We start from the raw sequence: 19,917 nt of genomic DNA, 5'->3' as shown, positions 1-19,917 counted from the left end.
AAAGAATCAGAAGCAGCAGGTACGAGGAAGGGTAAGGTAACGTCAGGACAGTCAGATGAAGCTTTGGGATCAGAGATGATGGGTGATGGCATGGTGTTAGAGTCTCTGCCTAGGCCCACTGGGATGGGAACATTACAGGGGGACTGAGAGTCAGGGCTGGGCCAAGGTGTCAACTGACACTCAAGACAGGGCTCAGATTTACACCTACCTCTTTCTTGCCTTTCTTCCTACAGTTCTGTCTGTGAGCCTCAGGAACCATCCAGTCAATCTGAGAAAGGAGAAGTGATCATTTCACCCAGATTCCCCTAACATCAAACTTCCTCGACGTTAGAGGATATTAAACTGTTCTATAACCTCCATCAATTTGGGAACTTCAAAAGTCCCCCTAGAGCATTGTTTTTCAAATGGAGGTCCCCACCCATTAATGAGTAATAAAATCAATTCTGAAATCATGACCAACATCATTTTTAATGAAATAGAATATATCAAAATGTATCACATATAAGAGGTAGATATTGTTTCAAGAAAGGTTTCTTTCAGTACATAATTGTGTACTGGGCCACAATACACAGTATACATTGAGTATCCCTTATCTGAATTGCTTGTGATCAGAAGTGTTTTACATTTCAGATTTTTTCAGATTTGGGGATATTCGCAGAATACATACTGGTTGAGCATCCCTAATTTGAAAATCCAAAACCCAAAATGCTCCAATGAGCATTTCCTTTGAGTGCCATGTTGGCACACAAAAAGTTTCAGATTTGGGAGTATTTTGAATTTCAGATTTTTAGATTAGGGATGCTCAAACTGTATATAATAATGGTCAAAAAAAGTTTGAAAGGTGTTTCCCTAGAGTATTGTAATTTTTATGATCCCTCTGCCCATTGTCACCTGAAACCTGGTCACTATAGTCTCCTCCCCATCATCATGAACCTCCTTCATATCCTCCCCAGTCACCTTGACCCGCCATACTCTTAGCTAAGAAAACAAAGCGGATGATCTCCCCCCATGTCTCCCAACTCACCCCCTCCTACTACCCCTGCTGTTACATCTTTAGTTATTATGAAATCCCCCCCACACACACACTCATAAAATCATAGATTTAATCACATGCTACGGGGTCAGGGGCCCTTCCCTCTCTTGTCTCTCACCCTGCGGGGTCTCTCCCCTGAGAAGGGCAGGGATAAAGCGAAGATGGTGTCCCGGGCGCCAACATAAAGTGTGTGGGAGGCAGGATCCACAAGGAGAACAGAGTAATTGTATGTGTGAGGGACAGCGAACCGGGTGAGATAGGAGTCAGCCTCTGGCAGGAAGAGAGGAGAGTGATGTTAGCCATCGCTTCCTAAGGGTCGAGTCCACAAGAGCAAAACCAAAGGGGCCAATTTTTCTTTTCTTCCAAGTACCATTTATTTAGCAGCCATGGGGGAGAAACAGAGCCTTGACAAGTGAACCACAGATAGATGAGGCCAGCATATTTAGCACACAATCCAGTGGGTAAGTATGCTTTTTCTATAAAAATAGAGCACTAGCTGGACACGGTTGCAAACGCCTGTAATCCCAGCACTTTGGGAGGCTGAGGTGGGTGGATCACTTGAGGTCAAGAGTTTGAGACCAGCCTGGCCAACACGGTGAAATCCCGTCTCTACTAAAAATACAAAAAATTAGCCAGGCATGGTGGCGCATGCCTGTAATCCCAGCTATTTGGGAGGCTGAGGCAGGAGAATTGCTTGAAGCCAGGAGGTAAAGGTTGCAGTGAGCCAAGATCACGCCACTGCACACCAGCCTGGGTGACAGAGCAAGACTCCACTTCAAAAAAAAAAAAAATCTAAACCTCATATCAGCATTCAAAATATTTATTTAAAGATTGGAATAAGTTGGCATGAATTTATCTTCCTAGCTCAATCTGTAGTTCTGGGGACCCTACCCTTGCACCAATACAGCTCTGCTCTACCTGTTTCCTCTGCTCAGTACCCTCAAGACGGCAGAATGGACACCAACCCATTCATTCCTAGATGTGCTGATGTGAGTCCCGCCCACTCCATCCTCCCACACCCATACTTACCTCTGTGCTGTATCTTGCCCACTCTCTCATGCTTAGTATAAGCCCTGGATCACCTAACTTCCCCTCATATCCTCAACTCTGCTTCACCTTGCTTGCCATCTAGACATCTCTGGATGCCTGGACATCAACCCAGCCTTGCAATCTCAACTTACTTTGTGGCTATTGCTCGGGTGCAAACTGAAACCCCAGGCTCTGGCCACAACTTCACCTTCTGGAATCACAGCATCCCTATATGGCACTAGTCTGAGTTTAAACTCTAAACTACTATTAACCAGTCCAGAGTTGTTGCCAACAGGTTGTACTCTTGGCTTCACTGGTTCTGTCTGCCCAAGGTGCTAATAACACTCAATGCCCACTGAGAAGACAACAAGGTCCATGGCCATGCTCATACCCACCTCAGCAGTCTAAAAAGTGAATCGCCCCAATGATCACTTTTAACCTTGTGACGTCTCCTAGCTTCTTCCACATCTTTTCAAACGATCATATCCCCCTCCTCTATTTTTCCTTCTGAAGACTTGAAAAATCATTTAAGCAGAACTTTACATCAACACATTGAATGGTTTACCAATATTCAACGTAGGGAATGGGCAGAGGCAGCAAGGAACACTGAGGAAGTTAGGAGAGTTAACGTGGATCCAATAATGGGAGAATGGGAGCTGCTGTCAGAGATGTCAGGGGAGCGGGAAGAGGGTTAGGAAGATTAGGGCTGTCAGAAGGGCCAAGAGGCTCGGATGATGTGTAGAATTGATAGGGAAATGAATTGGAGAAGATGGAAATGCTGACCTGGGGATCGGAATGGAAAGCTGGAGTAGAATGAAAGACTGATGGGTCTGAAAGCAGAGTGGGCGTCAAGCTGGAATGATGGACCCAGGTGTATGTGCGTGGAAACAGGGGACTAAGGGAGACGGAACTTCGAAATGAACGACCTCGGGCAGCCCCCACCCGAGCTCTGGGCCTCAGTGTCCCAGTCTGCACGGTGAGGACTGGACGCTCCTGCAGCTCTGGGAATAGGGCCCGCTGGGGCACCCTGGGCGTGTCCTGGGAGCCGAGGCGCGAGGCCCGGGCTGGGGATGAGGGGCTGGAGAGGGGGGCGCGGGAGGGATGCAGAGAGGATGCGGTGAAGCGCGAGGGTCTCGCCCCGGTCCCGGCGGGGCGTGGGCGGCGTGGAACGCCATACACCAGGCTAAGAGGCCCGGGTCCGGCCGCGCGGTCTGAGGAGCAGGTGGGTGTGGGTGTGGGCGCGAAGGGCTGAGGGTGTGGGCGCCCGCGCCTTACCAGAGATGGGAAGCGAGGTTCTGGGCACCGAGCGGGGGACGCGGCCGGATACCAGGCCGCTCAGCACCGCCAGCAGCAGCAGCGGGAAGGGCGAGGCTGTAGGCTGCCCGGGACCCGGGCGGGGCTGCGCAGCAGAAGCCGGCATCTTTGGCTCCGCCTGGCCGCGAGTGCCGCGCAAGCTACAGCCTCTGCTCAGGGCCCCCGGGCTACCGGCCTCGGCCCCACTCGGGTCCTCTCGGCTCGGTCCGGCTCGGCCTGAGGCTGAGGGATGAAACACCGCCCGGCTCCGCCCCCTCAAAAAGGGGCCAATGGTCGGGCCTTCTTCTTCCTCCAGCCAATCGGGATTGAGTGAAGGCGGGGCTGAGGGGAGGCGAGTCCTAACCCAGGCAGAGGCGGAGCTAGACCCAGGAGAAGGTGGGAGTTCTGCCTCGGAAGTGCGCTGGGGCTGCCACTCAAGGACCTCGAGTAGCGAGTTTGCTCTGGCCACTCCAAAAACTCAAATGCCCATAGCTGTACTAATAAGGAAAACTTACTAATAAGAGGACGTGGATACACGCACCAAGTTTCTCAAAATTAATACTTTGCAAGCATTTAAGGACGGCTGCCTATGTGCTGGGCAGGCACAGTGTAACGCGCGCGCGCATACGCACACGCGCACGCACACACACACACACACACACACACACGATTATACAGAAAATACTAAAAATCAGGGCCCTTGCCCTAGGGAGTTCACACTGTAATGGGGCTTCCAAATGTAAACAAATAACTGCAAATAGATAATTGCAATACAAAGCAAGGCACGTTTGCTATAATAACGTGCAATAAGTGTGCAGAAGGGCCAGGTTTTGCCAGAGGAAATAGGAAGGCCTCACAGAAGAGGTGACATTTGAACTGAGTCTTCTAGGGTTGGTAGGCCTTTGAGGGCGAGGAACAAAGACTGCCTATGGGCATATCCACTTGGATATCCTACGAACAAGGCAAGCATAGGTCCTGAGCATAACTCACTATCTCCTCCATCCCAACCCTAGCTCCTTCTTCAAGCACTTAGTCTGCACTTAGTAGGTAGTCTTTGCTTTCTCCTCTTTCACCCCCATTGTATTAGTTATCTAGGCTGCAAAACAAATGTAACAAATTAACCTCAGAATTTGGTGGCTTAAAACAAACAAAGACATGGTCCCTGAATTCAAATTGCTTAGCCTAGAGGGAAAATCAGACATTTGGAATAAACTTTTATTATCTCTCACAGTCTCTCTGCGTCAGAAATTTAGGAGTAGTTTGGCTAGGTGGTCTGGCTTCCAGTCTCTCACAAGATTACAGTCCAGATATCAAATGGAGCAGCAGTCCACTGAAGGCTTGCCTGGGGCTGAGGACCCACTTCCAAGATGGCTGACTTCCATGCCTGCCAAATTGGTAGTGGCTGTCGGAAGTAAGTAGGTTGTTCTCCACATGAATTTCTCCATGGGGTTGCTTGAATGTCTTCACAAAATGGGGTGACTTTCTCAGAGCAAGTGATCCAAAAGAACAAGGCAAAAGAGCAAATGATATATTTGTGACCTAGCCTCAGAAGTAACACACAATCACTCGGCCATATTCTACTTGTCACACAGGCCAGCCCTGATGCACTGTGGAAGGGGACTTCACCAGGTGGTACAGGGATTTCACTGGGAATACAAGGATTTCAGCCTCCTTTCTTGGAGACTAGCTACCACACCCATATATAAGAAATCACTATGTCCTTATAAATCTGACTAAAAAATAACTTAAATCCATCCTTTTCTTTCCATTGTCATCATAGTTCAGGACATCATCATCATTCACCTGGACTGTGTGATAATTTCATTTAAAAAACAAAAACCTTGCCTCCAATCCCTCCCCTTCCAGACTGCCATCAGGATAATCTTTCTAAAGTGCAAGTACTGGTTCTAGTTTATTCTTTCAACAGTTATTAAGGGCCTACTATGTGCCAGGCATTTTACTAAGTACTAGAGATAAGAAGATTAAGACATGGTCCCTTGGCTGGGCATGGTGGCTCATGCCTGTAATCCTAGCACTTTGGGAGGCCGAGGCAGGAGGATCACTTGAAGATGAGTTCGAGACCAGACAGGTCAACATAGCGAGACCCTGTCTCTGCAAAATAATAATAATAGCAAGGCCTGGTGGCACACATCTGTAGTCCCAGCTACTCGGGAGACTGAGGCAGGAGGATCACTTGAGCCCAGGAGTTCAAGGCTGCAGGGAGCTACGATCACACCATTGCACTCTAGCCTGCCAAAAAAAAAAAAAAAAAAAAAAAAAGCCATGGTCCCTGAATTCAAATTGCTTAGCCTGGAGGGAAAATCAGGCATTTGGGATCAGTACTTCAAATCTTCTCTCTGAAATCTTCTTTCTAAAACCAACCTCAACACAACAATGGAACCCCTGCCCCCATCTGAGTTTCTTCCTCTAGCACCGCTATATGCCTTTCCTAAGCTGCTTCTCAGCAGTCTAGTCTAGGCCTTAGTCCCTTTTCTGAACATGATTTATTGGTTATTTTGTCTTTTGATTTTTTTAATATTTTTTCAATTTTTTTCACAAAACATACAATAAGAGGTTATTGTGCAACCTAATCGCACTTAAGTAAGTACATGCATTCATGTACCCAATGTACATATTAGTGAGTTAAATTTTTAACAAAGTCATACTTACATTATATTTACCTTTACTTCAGGAGCTAAATTCTCATTTTTTTCCTATCATGTTGCATTTTATTCTATTCCATTTTTTTAAACGCTGGTTGCAGCCCACTAAATTGATTTTACTATTCATTAATGAGTTGAGATCCCCACTTTGAAAAAAAAAATCACTGTTCTATGTAGTCTCATTCATACTAGTTAATAATGATTTTCTAAATCTACATTTCCAGGCCATATCTTTCTCTTCAGCTTCTGACACACACATCCAAGTGCCTAGTGGACATTTCCACACGGTGTAACCACAGGCACCTTGATTTCAATATGTCCAAAACTGAACTATCATCCCTATCCTCATAGCATCCTGGTAATTGTGTGGATGCTAAAACCAATGTTCCCCATCTTAATACATAGCACTACTGTCTTTCCAGCTGTCTAAGCCAGAGACTTTGCATTCGTTTATTCAGTAAGTATTCATGGAATGCCTACTATGTTCTAGGCCCTGTCATTTTGGATTCCTCCTAATCAATCAAATCAATCATAAAGGCCTGTTAATTTTAACTCCTAAATATTTCCTCCCACATCTCTGCATCCCCTTTACCAGCACCCTAATTCAAACAACTATCTTCTCTTGCCCGGGCTACTTCCTACTTTAGTCTTGTCCCTATGCCTTGCTGCCACCACCCCAATTTCAGCCCCCAGTCCATTCCTTTTAAGGCAGGGAAGGCAGGGAGAACGTTCTCTCCAGTACACAAATCAGATCATGTCACTCTTCTGCTTAAACACTTCAGTTTATCTCCCCATTCCAGCCCACCCTGCCTTTGCTATGAGATAAGATCCGAAATCTTTAATATAGTCCACAGATCGTGTATGTTCTGGCCCTTTGCCTATCTCTCCTGCTTCATCTTTGCCAGTCCTCTTCCATATACTATACTCCATACTGGAGTACAGTTCAGCAAGACTGTTGGGGAATCATCAAGCCGATGCTGCCCATTAGAGGAGTGCTGTGTGAGGAGTGCAGTGTTTCCCAGGAATGGGTCTGCTTTAGTATCTCCACCACATTCAGTTGGTGGCTGGGAAGATGGCCTCCACGCAAATGTGGCAGTAGATTTATTTTTATTTATTTATTTATTTTTTTGAGACGGAGTTTTTGCTCTTGTTGCCCAGGCTGGAGTGCAGCGGCACAATCTCGGCTCACCGCAACCTCCGCCTCCCGGGTTCAAGTGATTCTCCTGCCTCAGCCTCCCGAGTAGCTGGGATTACAGGCATGCACCACCATGCCCGGCTAATTTTGTATTTTTAGTAGAGATGGGGTTTCTCCATGTTGGTCAGACTGGTCCCGAACTCCCGACCTCAGGTGATCCACCCGCCTCGGCCTCCCAAAGTGCTGGGATTACAGGCATGAACCACTGCGCCCAGTCATGGCAGTAGATTTCTAAGGCAGCAGCTGATGCCCTTGGTCAGTTACACTCCTTGTAGTTTAAAGTATGCAAGGTACTTTCTCATGACCATTATAGTTTGTTGCCCTCAGAAAACAATTCTTATGTCATAGTCCCCATTTCTGGTACAGTTCTTTGCATATTTTTAATAAATGCTATAGAGGGAACAGAAAGAAATTAATAGTAGGTAGGAGCAATGGGTGGTATGGTTTGGAGTGAGGCTAGTGCTCAAGTTTGAATGTGTCCCCCAGAGGTCATTTGCTGGAAACTTAATACCCAATGGAATAGTGTTCAGAGGTGGGGCCTAATAAAAGGTGATTAGGCAATAAGGGCTCTGCCCCCATAAATGAATTAATGTCATTATCTTGGAAGTTAGTTAGTTATTGAGAGAGTGGGTTTGTTGTAAAAGTGAGTTCAGCTCCCTGTTGCTATCTTGCTCTTTTGTACCCCTTGCCCTTCTGCCTTCTGCCATGGGATGACACAGAAAAAATGCCCTCACTAGACGTGGAATTCTTAACCTTGGAATTCCTACCCTCCAGAATTTAAGAATACATTTCCTTTATTTATAAATTATTTGTTCTGTGGTATTCTGGTATAGCAACACAAAGGGGAGTAAGACAGCTAATTTTGGGCTCAGCCTAGTAAGGTAGGTGGGGTCAGTTATAATGGACCCTCTAACCGAAAAGGAAACATAAGCCATTTTTAAGACAAAGAATGATATGATCAAAACATTTTTACAAGGACAATTCTAACATCAGTGGAAACGATAATCTGGAGATTAGAGACAGGAAGGCTAATTTGGACTATTTGGGGGGAAAGAGCTGTTGAGAAGCTACCCTTTAAACTGAAACACAGGAACTCTATTGTATATCAGATTATAGTGTTTAAAAAAGGACATAGGTTAAATAGTTCTGTTCTTACCTGAGGAACAGTTGATAGGAGCAAAATGGTTTAGTGGGACTAGAATACAAGCAGGCAACTCTTTTCCTGTTGAAACATCTAACCTATCCTGTGCCATTCATTGAAATATTGCCCCACCCCCCCCAACCTGCATCTAGGCAATGAACTGAGAAAATAACAATAATAATAATAAAGAAAACAAGGAAAACTGCTTGTACATTCCTAGCTTGGAACTAGCATTATCTTTCCCTCTCCTGTGGACTAATTCAGAGAATTCCTTTTTAACCAGACAGAGTTGAAGACCCAGACCAACCAACTGTTAGGGACCAGGACGCTCGTACCCCACCTGGAGTTCGTCAGAGGGACTATCGGAATCAACCTCAAGCAAGCGAGAATGAGTATGAAGACAGGGACAGACCCTCTTGGAATATAGGAGTTTGAAAAGACTTAAAAAAGAACTTTCTGAAGGTAGCTATAACTTCCATGAGGGCAGGGACCATTGTCTGTACATCCACTGTACTCCAATCCTAGCACAATGCGTGGCACATAATGTGCCCACCACAGATGTTTAGTGAACAAAATAGCGACTGGCTGAAGGAGAAATGATGCGGAAGGGAAAAGTCAAAACCAAGAACACGGTCGGTGGGGGCGCTACTGGGATGTTTCATGGGAAGGAGTAGAAAAAGAAAAAATGCCAGGTTTAGCACAGTATATCCAACAAATAGACAAAATTCTACCTACGAGACAAAGAAGGACTGTTCTCAGGGCATCTCGGGACTTGGAGACCGTTTTCCTCAAGCGCCACCCTGAGGCGGCCGGGCCCCGCCTTGCCCGCAGTGAGCCTCCCGCCCAGCCGCGCCGGCCTGAGGGGGGCGCCTCCGAACGCGCGGGCGCACGCCGAGAGCCGGGAGGACCAGGTGAGGGGGCCTCCGTCTTCCGAAGACAGGGACGCTTCTCCACGCCTCGGGGAGGGAGGGCAGCCCGAGAGCAGCCGGCACCACTTCGCAGGCTGGGCGTGGGCCGAGCTCGGGCGGTGCTAAGGCAGGTAGGTGTTGGCTGCGCTGGCCGTGACGTGTGCCGGGGCAAGACTGACGCCAAGAGAGAGGCTCCTAAATCGCTGTCGGAGTCATCCCTCCGCATACTGTTCTGGGCGGCCAGGCCTGCGCGGAGTCTGGGCCCGGAGCTTCCTCGCGGGACCCCCAGGCCCGAGGGCCGGGCTGCTGATCCGCCAGGCACGGTAGGCGCCATGCCGAGGGACCACGAGGCTTCGGGGGGTCACGAGAATTTTTTTTTCTTCTGGTTTTGCTTTGTTTTTGAGACAGAGTTTCACTCTTGTCGCCCAGGCTGGAGTGCAATGGCGTGATCTCGGCTCACTGCAACCTCCACCTCCCGGGTTCAAGTGATTCTCCTGCCTCAGCCTCTCGAATAGCTGGAATTACAGGCTCCTGCCACCATGCCCGACTAATTTTTTAATATTTTTAGTAGAGATGTGGTTTCACTGTGTTGGCCAGGCTGGTCGAACTCCTGACCTCGTGATCCGCCTGCCTCGGCCTCCCAAAGTGCTGGGATTACAGGCGTGAGCCACCGCACCCGGCCACGGGAATGTTTACATTTTGTTTAAAGTGAACCCATGAAGTCAAAGAAAGTGTTTTGATTTTTTCCTCACATCAGGAGGGGAAAATGAGATTTTTAGGGCCTACAAAATCCATTAACTTCTTTTAATCTTTTTTTAATGGAGGAAGGGGCCCACGAAGACGAAAGTGCTTAGGGCCCACGAAATCTTTAATGGGGCCCTGCCAGAGGGAGAACCATTGAAGAAAGTGAATGAGGGCTTGTAAAGGGGCCCTAACCTAGAAAGCTCATCACGGAACAGAACATCCGCAGAGGCAGACACAGCGAGAAGCCGATCTGTGAGAGGTGGATCTTCCGGGGTGCGGGCAGGGGAGGGCCTGGTGTGAGGATGGAGAGTTGGGCAGAAGGCACAAGCAGAACTTTAGGGCCAGGGTAAAGAGATTGGATTTTGTTTCCAGTGGTGTAATTGGAAGTCCTTGGAGGGTTTTTAGTTTGGGCATAACTTGGTGGTTTTGGGTGGTTCAAGGCCCAGTTCCAGTTTTAACCAGTTTGCAGGGAGAATTCATTAAGCGAGTGTTCTTGGCAAAAGTGGAGAGTATAGGGTCAAAATAAGGTCAGAGCCTGTTTAGTACTATGCCCAGACACATCAGATGCATGAATTGATGATGTTTGAGGATGAGAGGCTGCCTCTTACCTCATTTAAAATAGTCTTCCAATGCACATTAGTGTGGGATTGAAAAATGACTGCAGGCTGAAACCATTCAAAGAGATCTTAAACACCAATGGGAAAAATTACAGTTGTTCTATAACCTTGAAAAATTGTCAAAACACTAAAACTTTCTTACTAACTATAGGTAAATGTAAAACAGTAAAACTATTTCATACTAATACTAATATTAAAACATTAGAAACATTGAGAGCTAAAGTGTTTTATTTGTTGAAAAAAACTTATCAAGAGTAGTTTGAACAGTACTTGTTTGCTTCGTATAGTAAAACTTAATGAGAGAGCAAACATTTTTTGTGTGTCTTGGCAAACTGTCATACTTCTTTCTAAGTTTGGGTCAGTTTCCTATATTTTATCCTTTGTACCTTCAATTTTGTAAAATACCTCTGAAAGTTTCTTTGATAATGAAGCTTTTTGCCAGTGGCCTTTTCTGTAGGATGTCTTCATCCTTTTCATCACAATGACTTTCCTCAAGTATGTTGATAAGTTTGCCTTCACTAAATTCCTCTGGCTGCTTCTCTAGAGTCTATCAAGTGGAGGCAGTGTTAGCACTCTCATAGTCAGCTGTTTCTCCTTTAACTCCACTTATGTTAGATTCAGATTTCACTCTTGGCATTATCATTTTTTATTTCTTTGCTTCTCCTTTTATTGGCTAGTTTCCTCTTTCAATTTTTGTTTTTATAAAACATCACATGGGCTTATCACTAGGAGACAAGGAGGCGACACAACTACACACTTCTGTCTGTGCTTTAACTGACTAACGGATCTGCAGTGACCGGTCACCAACAGACTTTGAAAGAAGTGATATAATTCATTACTGATCATGATGCACTGATCACTATATTATATCAGTACACTGTATCAGTATACTATACTATTGATACTGATAACTATGTAGTAATTCATGAACTAAAGAGCTAGATACTACTTTATATAATTACAGTTAATTCCATGGTAACTGAAATTTGAACGGTGTTGTTGGAGGACTGGTGTTAATTAAACTGTAGTAACTGAACTCTATATACTGGAACCATGCAAAATGAGGACTGCCTCTACTTTATTTTTTTATTTTTATTTTTATTTTTTCAAGGGTGAGCTGGTGGTGTTAAACAGCAACTTTTATTGAAGCAGCAGTGTACAGCAGCAGCAGAGGTACTGCAACTGTGGAGCAGGTCTAGCCCCTAGGCAGTGTGCCCAGAATAGCAGCTCAGAAGTAGTTCAGCAGTCATAGTTATACCCACTTTTAATTACATGCAAATTAAGGGGGAGTTGATGCAGAAATTTCTAGGAAAAGCATGGTAACTTCCAGGTCATAGAGTCGTTGCTATAGAAAGGGATGGTAACTTCTGAGTGTTGCCATGGCAATGGTAAACTGACATGGCACACTGGTGGGCATGTCTTATGGAAAGCTGCTTCCACCCTGGCCCTGTTTAAGCTTGTCCTCAATTTGGTCTGGTGTCGAAGCCCTTCCTCCAGAGTTGAGTCCCGCCTCCTACCTCACTATCAAAACTAAACTCATATGTGCCTTATGGCCCAGCAATACTGTGTCCAGAATTGGTGGGTTCTTGGTCTTGCTGACTTCAAGAATGAAGCCGTGGACCCTCGCGGTGTTACAGTTCTTAAAGATGGTGTGTCCAGAGTTTGTTCTTTCTGATGTTCGGATGTGTCTGGAGTTTCTTCCTTCTGGTGGGTTCGTGGTCTTGCTGGCTTCAGGAGTGAAGCTGCAGACCTTTGCGGTGAGTGTTACAGCTCTTAAGGCGGCGTGTGTGGAGTTGTTCGTTCCTCCCAGTGGGTTCGTGGTCTCGCTGGCCTCAGGAGCGAAGCTGCAGACCTTCATAGTGAGTGTTACAGGTCATAAAGGCAGTGCGGACCCAAAAAGTGAGCAGCAGCAAGATTTATTGCAAAGAGCGAAAGAACAAAGCTTCCACAGTGTGGACGGGGACCTAAGCGGGTTGCCCTGCCTCTACTTTAAAATGGCGTTTCCAGATGTGAGAGATGGAGATGGATAATTAAATTTAATTATACATTAAATAAGGCCTCTGACTACCTGTTTGTGTGAATTTCTCTGTGTCAGCTTCAAGTTCAGCATTCCATGTAGAAATTGGCCCCATGTACTTAAAGTACAGTTTAAAAATATGTTATGTGCTTTCTTGGTAAATATGTTAGTAATTGATTTGGATTTCTGGTTCAAGATGACTTTCAACAGATTAGCATATTCATTTATTTTTCTAGCTGTATCCAGCACATAATTGGAACTCAATTTTTAAAAATGTTGAATGAACAAATGCTGACTTCCACTATTCAAAAAGGGAAGTTTGAAGAGAATAACTTCACTGATTCATTTGGGGAAATACATCTATCTTTGTATTTTTTTTTTTTTTTTTTTTTTTAGACAGAGTCTCATGCTGTCACCCAGGCTGGAGTGCAATGGTGCGATCTTGGCTCACTGCAACCTCCGCCTCCCGGGTTCAAGTGATTCTCCTGTCTCAGCCTCCTGAGTAGCTGGGATTACAAGCACGCACTACCATGCCCGGCTAATTTTTGTATTTTTAGTAGAGACAGGGTTTTACCATGTTGGTCAGGCTGGTCTCCTGACCTTGTGATCCACCCGTCTCGGCTTCTCAAAGTGCTGGGATTACAGGCGTGAGCCACCGCGCCTGGCCTATCTATGTATTCTTAGATCATTTTTAAAGATTCTAAATTCCAAAGTGTTTCTGAAAATTATCATAATTATCTTTCTATTGGTCACAGGGGAAATCAAATAAGCTTTAATTTTCCCTGCATTCTTTAGCTAAAAACAATTATATAGAATGATTTTAGTTCTCAGAGGTGGGGACATTTTTTAGCTATTTTTTTATCATATTTCTTTTGTTTTCTTTTGATTGTCCTAATGTTCTTTTTGAAATATTTTTATTATTAAATATAACATATATACAGAAAATGTCATAAAACATGAATGTATAGTTTAATAGTAGAAAGTGAATACCCAATATCCACAATAAAAGATCAAGAAATAGAACATTAGGCTGGAAGTGGTGGCTCATCCCTGTAATCCCAGTACTTTGGGAGGCCAAGGTGGGAGGATCGCTTGAGCCCAGGAGTTTGAGACCAGCCTGGGCAACATGGCAAAACCCTGTCTCTACCAAAAAAACACACAAATTAGCAAGGCATTGTGGTGCATGCCTGTAGTGCCAGGTACTTAGGAGGCTGAGGTGGGAGGATCACTTGAGCCTGGGAGGTGGAGGTTGCAGTGAGCTGAGATTGGGCCACTGCTGCACTCCAGCCTGGGTGATGGAGCGAGACCCTGTCTCAAAAAAAAAAAAAAAAAAAAAAAAAAGAACATTACCAACACCCCAGGACCCCCTTCTTTTGTCTCTTCTCATCATAATGCCTTCATTCCTTCCTAGGGAAAATCACTAGCCTCATTTTTTTTCTTTTTTTATTATTATTATTATACTTTAAGTTTTAGTAGCCTCATTTTTGTGATAATCATTTCTTTGCTTTTCTTTATGGTTTTATCACTGTGTATGCATCTCTAAACAATATAACTACTTTTGCTTATTTTTAAAATCTATGTAGATGAAATCATGCTACATGTGTATGTATTCTTTGTGTCTTGCTGCTTTTACTCAATAATATGTTTCTTAGAATCATCCATGTTGCCACATGCAACTGTAGTTCATTCATCTTCATTGCTGTATGTGGAAATATACTATGACTTATCCATTTTGATGTAGATTGACATTTGTGTTTTTTTCAGTTTTGGGTAATTGTGAACAAGATTGTTATTAATAGTCTTTTGGCTGCTATGACTTTTTTCATGTATCCTGGTATATATGATTATTTAAAGATTATATGATCTTTTAAGAACAAAAAAATCCAAAAAGTTCTATAGATAAATTATTATAATTAGTAAGAGAGTGCAGCAAGTTTGTTAAATATAAAGTCAATATACAAAAATTAATTATAGCTGGGCACAGTGGTTCATGCCTGTAATCCCAGCACTTTGGGTGGCAGAGCCAGTTGGATTGGTTGAGCTCAGAAGTTCAAGACCAACCTGGGCAACATAGCAAGACCCCGTCTCTATAAAAGATTTTTTTAATTAACTATATTTCTATACATAAGCAACAAACTAAAAATGAAATTTAAAAAGATGAGAAAGGGAGAGAAACTTTGTTGTCGATAGTTCTTTGAAATGTAAATTAATATTTAAAAATTAACAGATCCCTAAGACTAAAATTTGACAAAAGACAAGGAGATCTTTTGGGAAAAATTATAAAGCTGTAGATTATTTTAGATTTTCTATATACACAATCATTGGCACACAATGACAGTTTTCTTTCTTCCATTGCAATGCCTTTTATTTATTTGTCTTACCTCATTACTACCTTCACTATAAGGCTGAATAGAAGTGATGATAGCATGCTCCTTGTCTTACATGGAAAGCTTTCAACATATCACCATGAAGAATGATGTTTGATCTCTCTTTTTGTAAATATATTTTATCAGATTATTCCCATCATCTGTTCTTACTCAGTCTTTATCATGCACAAATGCTGGGTTTTAAACAGAGGCTTTTTTGCATCTATTGGGATGATCATATCATTTTTCTCATTTACTTTTTTAATGTGACAAATTACGTGATTGATATTCTAATGTTATATCAACCTTATGTTCTTGGGATAAACTCAACTTGGTCATGCTGTGTTATTCTTTTTTTATATTATTAGTTTCAATTTCTCTATATTTTATTTAGAATTGTTACAAGTTTATGGGTGAGATTATCCTATAATTTTTTTCTTATTACACCTTTATCTGGTTTCACTTTCAAAGGTTGTGCTAACCTCATAAAATTAATTGAGGAGGCCAGGTGCCATGGCTCATGCTTGTAATCCCAGGACTTTGGGAGGCCGAGGCGGGTGCATCACCTGAGGTCAGGAGTTCGAGACCAGCATGACTAACATGGAGAAACCCTGTCTCTACTAAAAATACAAAATTAGCCAGGCATGGTGGCGCATGCCTGTAATCCCAGCTACTCGGGAGGCTGAAGCAGGAGAATCGTTTGAACCCGGGAGGTGGAGGTTACAGCGAGCCGAGATCATGCCATTGCACTCCAGCCTGGGCAACAAGAGTGAAACTCCATCTAAAAAAAAAAAATTAACTGAGGAGTGTAGCTTCTTCTGTTCTTAAAATAATTTGTTTAAGATTGAAGTTCTTGGCTGGGCACAGTGGCTCATGCCTGTAATCCCAGCACTTCAGGAGGCCGAGGCAGATGGATCACTTGAGCCCAGGAGTTTGAGACCATCTTGGGCAACATAGCAAGACCCCATCTCTACAAAAAAAAAAAAAAAAAATTGAAATTCTTGGTCTTTGCAAGTTTGATGGAGCTCATCAGTGAAATCATCTGACCCTCTTGTGGGAAGATATTTGATTACCAATTACATTTCCTTTAATGATTATAGACTATTTAGGTTTCTAAAATTTCTTTAGTATTGGTTAGATACATTTTTCTAGGAATTTGCCCACTTTATCAAACTTATTAGCATGAAGCTATTCATTATGTCCTCTTATAACCCTTTTCACGTTTGAGCGTTTGTAATGATGTCCCTTTCTCATTCCTTATATTGGTTCTTTGTTCTCATTTTTTCTCACTTCCTAATCTGAGTCCTGGGGATAAGTATAAGTAGCCAGTAGAGAAAGAAGGCAGGAGTATTGGAGGCAGAGAAGCAGCATGAGCAAATGCACTAAAGTGAATATATTTAGTATTGTTTCCATGAAAACCTTGAGGTGAAGAACAGTTCCTAATGAGGCTAACAATCAAGTAATGACAGGTCTTAAAGACGGTTTAAATTTTACCTTATAAGAGATTCAGACAACCAAAGAATTTTAACCAAGGAGAAATGTAGTCATATTTTCATTTTTAAGAATTATTCGTTAGGTACTAAACACACATATGCTAGGCATTGATGAATAAAATCAACAAGACAGGTTCTCTACCCTTGGGAAGCTTACAATATAGTGGGAGAGGCAGTCATAGAAACAAATTGTAATAGAGTGCAATAAATGCTAATAAAGAAACAAAGTTTATGAGGGCAGATAGCTTACTTTGAGACAGAAACTTGAGTTTTTTGGTGTAACTTTTGATTAGTTCCACCCAGCATCTCTAAGCATTTTCAGGCTTACGTTATAGGCAAACATCTAGATCTCTTGGGAGCTGTTAAGATAGGATGGCCTGGGCCGGGTACGGTGGCTCACGCCTGTAATCCCAGCACTTTGGGAGGCCAAGGCGGGCGGATCATGAGGTCAAGAGATCAAGACCATCCTGGCCAACATGGTGAAACCCCATCTCTAAAAATACAAAAATTAGCTAGGTGTGGTGGCGAGTGCTTGTAATCCAGCTACTCGGGAGGCTGAAGCAGGAGAATCGCCCGAACCTGGGAGACAGAGGTTGCAGTGAGCTGAGATCGCACCACTGCACTCCAGCCTGGTGACAGAGCGAGACTCTGTCTCAAAAAAAAAAAAAAAAAAAAAGGATGGCTTGGACAAGCTTTAGTACCCAATCTGACTCCTTTCTGGATTTGTTTCCCTCAACTTGTATTTTATATTTCAACAGAGCACGCATAATTCAGTTTGAAAACCAGTGGTTTCTCTTTCCTTCCCTATAGGTGTAAAGAATATCCAGCTGGTGGCTACAGTTCCCCCTCCGGTTTTGCTGCCATGCATCCTGGGCGAACGACTGGTAAAGGGCCCTCCACTCACACTCAGATTGACCAGCAACCTCCACGGCTTCTCATTGTGCACATTGCTCTACCGTCCTGGGCTGACATCTGCACCAACCTCTGTGAGGCTCTGCAGAACTTCTTCTCTCTAGCCTGCAGCTTGATGGGCCCCAGCCGCATGTCCCTGTTCAGTTTATACATGCTACAAGATCAGCATGAGTGCATACTCCCTTTTGTGGTAAGTATATCTATATATATTCATTTTACCCTGAAAGCAAATACAGTGGTAAGGTTTCTGGAATAGAGATCACAGTTATTAATACTTACAACAATAACCGTACTACTTCTCTATACACAGTAGCCCCCAAGTAACACCATGAGAGCCAGAGGGTATCCTGCATATATAGGGGTGTGTACTGTTGAAGAGAAAATCCAAAATTATTAATCTGGGAGTATAAATAGGCTACAAGCTCCACTCCAGAGAGAGGGAGAGAAACCTTGGCATTAACAGATGTTTGAAATGTAAACAACTGACTCCTTTTATGCCCTTTGAAATGTAAACACACAAGGAGGGAAGCCTCTAAATCTCTTCTGAGGTTTCTGACTATTCAATCATCTTTTAAGTTCCAAGACTTGCCCTTTAACCCAGGTACCAGTTTTCTTTGCTCAGAAAGCCCTAACTATGCAAAAACATGAAAATATTTTTTCTACATTCCACATAGACTCAGGTGAAATTGCCCCCTAGGGTTATGGAAGGCAATGGCTGGGCCAGGGGCAGTGTTTTTACAAAGCTCCTTCATACATAAACAATTATCTATGCTCCTCAAAATTTCAATCTTCCCTTTCTCCCTTGTATAAAATTCAGAATCATAGTGATGAGAAAGACTTCCAGAGGTTCTATGCATCTCCTTCCTTGAGGTAGCCTTGCTGCTAATATATGTTATCAAATGGACATGTCTTATTTGAGATTTCCAAAAGAGGAAATTTCATAAATCCATTGCTGAATTATGAATGTAATATATGACTGAAATCTATTTTTTTATTAATGCCTTAGTTTCCCTCATTGGAAGTGGAAAGATAACATCTCCGTTGATACTATAAAGAATGAAAATAATATATATTACTTCATGCTTCTTGTGTTAGAACATACCCTGGTTGCTTTGACAGAACCTTAGGCTTACAACAACTCATGGTTTATTTCTTGACAAAAGTCACACAGGGAAAGTTTTAAGTATAAATGTTCCAAGTGCTAAGTGTGAGGATTTTGTCTGTGCATTGTTACTTAGGCTGGGTTGGGGATGGGAAAAGGATAAAATTATTTAAGAAATTCAACTGATCCTTTCTACAGTTTGAACAGAATTTGGTACCTCTATTCATTGTTTATTGCTGTGTAACAAATTATCCCAAAATGTAGTAGTCTAAATTAATAAACATCATCTCATAGTTACTACGAGTTAGGAATTCATAAGTGGCTTAGGTAGATCAGGCTTGGGGTCCCTCATGAGGTTGTAGCCAAGATGTCAGTCATCCAAAAGCTTGATTGAGGCTGGAGGATCCAGTTGCAAGATGGCATATTCACTTAGCTGTTGGTAGAAATTCTTATTTCCTGACCACTTGGATCTCTCCAAAGGGCTGCATGAATGTCCTTAATTTGTGGCAGCGGCCTTCTCCCAGAACAACTGATCCAAAAGAGAGAGAGCAATGAAGAAGCCAAAATACCTTTTATGTCTTAGTCTCAAAAGTAACATGTTGTCACTTCCTCCACATTCTGTTCATTGGAAGCAAGTCACTGTTCCACCCTAGATAGAATAACAGCAAGCTGATTTACCCTCTTGCCTAAAATAATAAAAAAAAAAACTGGATAAAACCTATGAAAAACACTTTTCAAAACACTGGACATCACGCAACAAAAAACAAAGCCCCCTGGGAGATAGGAAGTCAATGAGGTGAGACTTAGAATTGTTCCAGCTTGCAGATCACCTGAGGTCAGGAGTTCAAGACCAGCCTGGCCAACATGATAAAACCCCACCTCTACAAAAATACAAAAATTAGCCAGGCATGATGGCGGCTGCCTGTAATCCCAGCTACTCAGGAGGCTGAGGTGGGAGAATCGCTTGAACCCAGGAGGCGGAGGTTGTAGTGAGCCGAGGTCATGCCACTGCACTCCAGCCTGGGTGACAGAGCAAGACTCCATCTCAAAAAAAAAAAAAAAAAAAAAAAAAAAAGAATTGTCCCAGCTTACTGCCTTGAGAAAGTTTCCAAGCCACAATGCAGAGAGGGAGAACCTAGGGGCAGGTGCCAGTGGTTTCCTTGAGTCAAGGAGATGGATCTGGGACTTCAGAGAGACCAAGGTATTAATAGCTAGAGAAGAAAGAGCTACATAGAGGAAAGAAGAGAGCTACATACAGAACTCTATAAAGACCTGAAGAGGGTCCCCCTTGAGTATTCAGCAGAGTACTGATCAGTACATGCACATGAGGAAACTACCCAAGGCCAAAGGAGCCACCCTAAAGGACTAGAGACAGTGGTACCTGATACTCACAACTGGAATAGT

At 43.5% G+C, this 19,917-nt stretch overlaps 2 protein-coding genes across 13 annotated transcripts in view; one reads left to right on the top strand and one right to left on the bottom strand.

The window, feature by feature from the left end:
- The window catches only part of SEMA4F (ssemaphorin 4F), a 35,600-nt gene extending 26,397 nt beyond the window's left edge, over positions 1-9,203 (bottom strand). For 2 of the 6 annotated variants that reach the window (XM_032177276.2, XM_058428342.1), the window contains exons 1-3: positions 3,338-3,612; positions 1,152-1,303; positions 209-268 (exon numbers count right to left, since the gene is read on the bottom strand). In XM_032177276.2, the coding sequence (XP_032033167.1) occupies positions 209-268; positions 1,152-1,303; positions 3,338-3,482 (357 nt within the window). In that variant the 5' untranslated portion in view covers positions 3,483-3,612. Of the gene's footprint in view, positions 1-208; positions 269-1,151; positions 1,304-2,457; positions 2,840-3,337; positions 3,613-9,089 lie in introns of those variants that run through there. The other 4 variants (XM_058428343.1, XM_058428344.1, XM_032177277.2 and 1 more) reach the window with 3 other exon arrangements.
- Positions 9,191-19,917, top strand: part of M1AP (meiosis 1 associated protein) — a 90,188-nt gene continuing 79,461 nt past the window's right edge. For 2 of the 7 annotated variants that reach the window (XM_058428345.1, XM_058428351.1), the window contains exons 1-2: positions 10,068-10,265; positions 17,310-17,601. In XM_058428345.1, coding sequence (XP_058284328.1) covers positions 17,362-17,601 — 240 coding nt within the window. In that variant the 5' untranslated portion in view covers positions 10,068-10,265; positions 17,310-17,361. Of the gene's footprint in view, positions 9,266-9,297; positions 9,394-10,067; positions 10,266-11,734; positions 11,797-12,306; positions 12,381-17,309; positions 17,602-19,917 lie in introns of those variants that run through there. The other 5 variants (XM_058428347.1, XM_058428350.1, XM_058428346.1 and 2 more) reach the window with 5 other exon arrangements.

Source organism: Hylobates moloch, unplaced genomic scaffold, assembly GCF_009828535.3.
Source record: "Hylobates moloch isolate HMO894 unplaced genomic scaffold, HMol_V3 SCAFFOLD_15, whole genome shotgun sequence".
Classification (NCBI taxonomy): Eukaryota; Metazoa; Chordata; class Mammalia; order Primates; family Hylobatidae; genus Hylobates; species Hylobates moloch.
The sequence above is the reverse complement of the archived record's forward strand: the minus strand, read 5'-3'. Positions and strand labels throughout refer to the sequence as shown.